The sequence below is a fragment of the Bison bison genome, unplaced genomic scaffold (genome assembly GCF_000754665.1).
Source record: "Bison bison bison isolate TAMUID 2011002044 unplaced genomic scaffold, Bison_UMD1.0 scf7180017864498, whole genome shotgun sequence".
Taxonomy (NCBI): Eukaryota; Metazoa; Chordata; class Mammalia; order Artiodactyla; family Bovidae; genus Bison; species Bison bison.
In genome coordinates, this window is record NW_011495057.1 from 10,384,819 (window position 1) to 10,391,060 (window position 6,242).

General features: G+C 39.1%; 1 protein-coding gene across 1 annotated transcript in view; it reads left to right on the forward strand.

Annotated features, from left to right (window-relative positions):
* Window positions 1-5,260, forward strand: part of DSG1 (desmoglein 1) — a 44,443-nt gene extending 39,183 nt beyond the window's left edge. Inside the window, exon 15 of the mRNA XM_010828963.1 lies at window positions 143-5,260. Coding sequence (XP_010827265.1) covers window positions 143-1,162 — 1,020 coding nt within the window. The 3' untranslated portion in view covers window positions 1,163-5,260. The remainder of the gene's footprint in view (window positions 1-142) is intronic.
* Window positions 5,261-6,242: the final 982 nt, after the last annotated feature.

Sequence of the window (6,242 nt, forward strand, 5' to 3'; positions counted from 1 at the left end):
AAGAGTGTCTGGAAGACGTTAGAATTTTGCTTTATGTGTAGTTTTCTGGTAAAGCCCTGGAAGAAGAAATAATGATAAAGACCTCTATTACTGTTAAAAAATGTATTCATCATTCCATTTTCTCTTTCGCCTACAAATTCAGAAAGCATATGCTTATGCGGATGAAGACGAAGGACGCCCATCCAATGACTGTCTGCTCATCTACGATATTGAGGGTGCAGGCTCCCCTGCGGGCTCTGTGGGCTGTTGTAGCTTCATTGGAGAAGACTTGGATGACACCTTCTTGGATACACTGGGGCCGAAGTTTAAGAAGTTGGCAGACATCAGCCTGGGAAAAGACGTTGAACCATTTCCAGACTCTGATCCCTCTTGGCCACCTGAGAGCACTGAGCCGGTCTGCCCTCCGCAGGGAACAGAGCCCACTGGTGGTGGACACCCACCCATCTCCCCACGTTTCGGCACCACCACCGTCATCTCTGAGAACACCTACCCCTCGGGACCTGGGGTACAGCACCCTACGCCGATTCCTGATCCTCTGGGCTATGGTAATGTCACCGTGACCGAGTCTTACACCTCCTCGGGCACTCTGAAGCCCTCTGTCCACATTCACGATAACCGACACGCATCAAACGTGGTGGTGACAGAGCGGGTAGTCGGTCCAATCTCCGGTGCCGACTTGCAGGGGATGCTAGAGATGCCTGACTTGAGAGACGGGTCAAACGTGATAGTGACAGAAAGGGTAATAGCACCAAGTTCAAGTCTGCCCACCACTCTGACCATCCCTGATCCTAGGCAGTCTTCCAATGTAGTAGTGACGGAAAGAGTGATCCAGCCAACTTCCGGCATAGTGGGCAATCTGAGCATGCACCCTGAGTTATCAAACACCCACAACGTGATTGTGACGGAGAGGGTAGTTTCCGGCTCCGGCATCACGGGCAGCAGCAGCCTGCTGGGCAGTGCAGGTGGAGGAAGTGGTGGTGGCATCGGGCTGGGCAGCCTAGGAGGTGGCGGGGGCCTGAGTAGCAGCCTAGGGGGCGCAGCCACCATCGGCCACTTGAGGGGTTCCGCTGAGCATCACTTTAGCAACACCCTCGGTTCCGCCTCCCCTACCACAACCCGGAGTCGAATCACAAAGTACAGTACAGTTCAATATACCAAGTAGCCAGGGACCCCAGCATGCTTTTTTCACCGTCATTGTGATTTAGGTTTAATTCCCATCACCACAAAACTAACAATGTGATTTAGGATGCACAGCCACGTGCTAAGAAAATTGTGGCACAAAGTGAGACACCACAGTGAGAAAAAATCGATGGAAACAGTGCCGTTGGGCAAGAGCTCTCCTGAGCCTTTATAACTTTTTTTTGTATATTAATACTAAGGCAATCATGACCATGAACTAAAACTTGAGACAGGGGCTTCTTTGTGCCTGTAGGGTCTTCTGTGCTTTTGTGTGGCCTCTAGTGTTTCTCCAGCACGTGGAACAAAACACTGATCTTAAGATGGCAATGGTCATCATTCTTCTTGCTTGGTTTTGAAATTTCATATAGCTCAGGCAATATTTTAAAAAAACTAAACATGCAATATACACTCAAGTATGTGGGAAGAATTTGAAATGTGCCCCAAATGCCTGGTCTGGTCAGTGTCACAGATGATATAAATAAAAACTCAACCACATATTTAGACCAGGGTTAACCATTAAAGAGGGCTTCCCTCATAGCTCAGTGGGTGAAGCATCTGCCTACAATGCAGGAGGCCCAGGTTCGATCCTGGGTCAGGAAGAGCCCCAGAGAAGGGAATGGCAACCCACTCCAGTATTCTTGCCTGGAAAAATCCCATGGACAGAGGAGACTGGTGAGCTATAGCCCATGGGGTCGCAAAGAGTCTGACACAACTGAGCTACTAACACTTTCACTTTAACCATTAAAGAGTAAAAACCTGGCTACACATCCAAGTCCACAAGCGACCAACCACTCCCACCTTAAAAACGGCGCTAGATGAAACAAACCTCAAATTAGGAAATGTTTCCTGGGAGGGAAATTCCCTAAGAGAGTGGCAACAGAGTGAGACTGACTAGGGGTGAGCTGGCGATGTGTGAGCCTCGATCCTGCGCTGGAGCTTCAGCTACAGTTCCTATGGAGTCAAGGACTTCTCTGATTCTAGTTTGTGTTTAGTGGTAGATGCAATAGTGATGAATATTGTATACTGGTGAGGTTGCAGGGTATCACACTTGTTTCTCCCTTTACCACTGTGGCTCTGACCTAATAAAGGAGAACCTACCAGGTGTACTTCTCTGACTGAAGCAAGTAACACCTGACACGGTTGTCATCACTAGTGGTAAATTATCTTCCAAAGAAGCAGATGGGAACCGCATTGCATTTTCAGATTGTGTTTTTAGTGTTATTCCTTTATATTTGCAGCTCTTTATTACACATTTTCTAAGTTAAAAAAAAGGATTTGGGATGAGCTGTGAGAAAAAGCCTGCAGTATAGTTATGCTTTGGGGAGATTATTTGAAAGGGATCTAAAAAAATTGTTTTTAGAAAATGTAAAATGTTTAATGGGGGGAGCTAGAATGTTTCAGTAAATTAATACCATACTGTTGTTTTTAACTGAGTTTCGTACTTTTTAAAACAACCCTCTGCTGCTATTTTGAAGAGGTCAACTAGGAACTTTTAACAGAGTTGATGATATTGTGTTAACATGAGTGAAGTTGTACTAGACAAACCATTTTCTTATTCTATTCCACCCTCAAACTGAATTTTCTCGCTAGCCTAAATTTTCCATTCCTGATTTGTCATAAGCTCTTGGATTATCTATGCTCCAATTTATAGTTTCCAAATTATATATTATATTTTTATAACTTCAAAATTTTAGTAATGTGCTATTTATGGTAAGTCATTTCTGTGAATTTGCTATATAGTGTTACCTGGTTAAAAAAATCTCTGAATAGAATCAAAGCATTCTTAGAGGTAAATTTACTATTGTATGGTAGAGGCATTTTTTTCTTTTTTCTAAATTCAATGTTAATATGTGCTCACTAATGTGAAACTAGATATGACAAAAATCTTTTAAGGATTAGCCTGCCCCAATTACTCAATTTTCTAGAGTGTCATAAGATCAAAGAATAGTTATTGGACTTTCAACACTTGTCAAAGGGGGATTGTGAGTGAATTATTTTACCCAGAGCTATTTTGCTCTATGTTACAGCAAATGATATCAATATTTTCAAATCTACAATATACATCTTATATTGACTCTGTAGACTATGTAAAATTTTGATAGTCTTAGGCTGCAGTCCATGGGGTCGCTAAGAGTCGGACACGACTGAGTGACTTCACTTTCACTTTTCACTTCCATGCATTGGAGAAGGAAATGGCAACCCACTCCAGTGTTCTTGCCTGGAGAATCCCAGGGACAAGGAAGCCTAGTGGGCTTCCGTCTATGGGGTCACACAGAGTCGGACACGACTGAAGCGACTTAGCACCAGCAGCAGCCGCAGCAGCATGCCAAAATGCAGAGATGTAAATAAAATCATTCACAGAGAGTCTTTCTTTTATTTCTCTCATTTAGAGGTTCCATTAATAATGGGTAATCTTTCCAGAAATAAAGCATACTTGAGTATGCCTATATCCAGGAGTTTGAAGAAATAAAAATAATTATTAATTAATTGCTAGTATTTGTCACTTTGATATGACATATCATACAGAAGTATTTTCTTAAGACTTCTGATATCTTCCAGAGGCATTTTTTAGATAGTCTAACAAATGCCAGAGTGACTATCTTTAATAACTATTGTTATTAAGATCCATTAGTTACATAAAATCATGGGAGATACAAGAGAAAAATGGCAGTATTAGTCATCAATCTTCCTAGGAAGATAATTTCAAAATAAAAATTTTTTTTCAGGATTACACATTGATGTTCTAATTCTTTATCCCTAAATTTTAAAATTATCTTTTTAAGACAGCAACCATTCTAAGTCATTTAAAGTCAGGTAATTTTTTTTAAATGATCAGTCTTTAGGAAGAATTTAATCCTCTTTAAATGCTTTACTCTAATCCATATACCTTATATCATTCCATAGATGTAAAGATATGAAAATATCTTTATAAATGAATAGTTATATTTCAAATCCATATTGCAAGCTGAGTCTCAGATCAGCTTGCTCCTAACAAAAGAGAAGGAAGAAAGAGTTATTTATATGTTATGTATATATAGTTTGAAAATAAAGTGTTTAATATTTACAAAACATCCTACTCTCCAAAGATGTAGTCCTCAGGGACAAAAATTAGTGTACTACAAATACTTTATTATTTAATATCAATCAAAATACCATTTTGAGCTAATTTTGACACTGAATTTCAAATATATCTGCTAGGTAGTATTAGCTTGCCTGATATAATGATACTTGCACTGAAAAATTTATAGAAAAAGTATCTATTTGGGGTCATTTATAGGCCTTCATCTGCACATCTGCTCTACATTTTTGTATAAAGTTTTTAGCCTCATAATCTTTATTCAATGTACTATTCTGACACAATTTTAATTATATAGCTTCAAAAATTACATATTCACTCTGTATGTTTCCAGTTACTACATACACAATTCATTTCTAAGTTTATACCAATATTTGAATGTTAGTCAGAGTATAACATATATGACAGCCTTTGACTTTAGCAGGAGTTTAAAGGTGTCGTAATCTTGGCTAAAACGGCCCTCACTTTTTCAGAAAAACATATGAAACCCAGAACAAACTTCTGAAGGTATTGCCACATTTCCTCATGCCTATTTAATCAATTCTAACTTTTGAGGGACTCCTGGTGTTTGTAAGACTTACTTCACATTGTATTAGAATACACGGGTCCGTGAAAGAGAATCTGTCTTCCAGTTCTAAGTTATTCAAATCCTGTTAGGATGAAAGCATAAGTGGATCAATCTATTCTCCATCAAATAATTTTAAAACAATGAATAAGCTATTGTTTAGTTGTCTACATTCCTCCATTTTGTTATATTTGAATTACTAAACACTTTATCATCAAACTGTACGTAGTCTAACTTATTTTTCTTTTGCTATTTTACAACTAGTTTTAAACTCTAATATTCATCTTGGGTGATGTTTACAACAAGGTGCTTTTCTTCCATTTTCAGTATAAATGTTTTGGGATTATTTGGGTCCTAATTCCTTGCATGGTCATCTGTTGGCTATTTTAAGTTGGTTTGTAATTTCTAAAGAGTTATGTTTACAGCAATAAAATGATTCATATGCCTTCATTATCTTTTCTGAATTGCAAGGTGGGGATGGGTTTCAACATATAAAGAATAATTAGGAGTTATCAAATCTAGTTATAATTTTCAGTCCATATAAGGGAAGAAATCATTTTATTTTCACACTGTTAAAATTTTTTATTTTTGATTTCCTAATTCATTTCATCTCATGTTTACTGAGGAACCCTCTCTCTAGAATGCTATTCAGTTATGTCAGAACACAGCCTTAAGCAGCCTCATGTAAATAAGTCAATGATCAATAATGCATTTTAAGCTTTTATTTGATACTTTTAGCATCTTTATGTTTTCACCTTTTTCTCTTTCATACTCTGATTTTTTTTGTTACACCAGCATTTTATATCTTTTAAGTGGATTTTCTTATTTACCTTTAAAATCATGCCTTTATTATCATATCATCTTTTTGCTCTCCAATGCCACTTTCAGAACATTATCATCTTCATCATTATCATATTCCCCTTTTCAGACATATGGGATCTGCTTATCTCCCCCTCCCTCTCTTCTTCTTGTGCTATTTTACCAACCTCTTTATAACATTCCCACTTTTACTACAGACTCTTGTACTCTGGCCCACTGTCTTCTGTGGCTTCTCCAACTCCATGGATGAGGCACTCGGTACCCCACATGCTCAGCTCCTACACCTCCATTCCCCCAGTTTCCTCAACCACTTGCTTCCTCATCATAACCCAGCATGGCAGGACCTCAAATGCGTCTCTTTCAATTTCTCCTTATCCTTCCAGCTCACTTGCTGACAAATTCCGATTGTTGCACTTCCTCTACTTCATTATTCTTTGGACTCCCACCACTTTCTCAGCATCTGTCAGCTTCACTTCCCTCCTTGTCTATCTAGGCACAGGGCATTTCAGGCCGAGGGGACAACAAAATTGCAAGCATTCTGAGGTAGGCATGTGGCTTGGGGGATTCAAGAAAGAAGAAGAGACCTACATGTGGAGTGAAAGA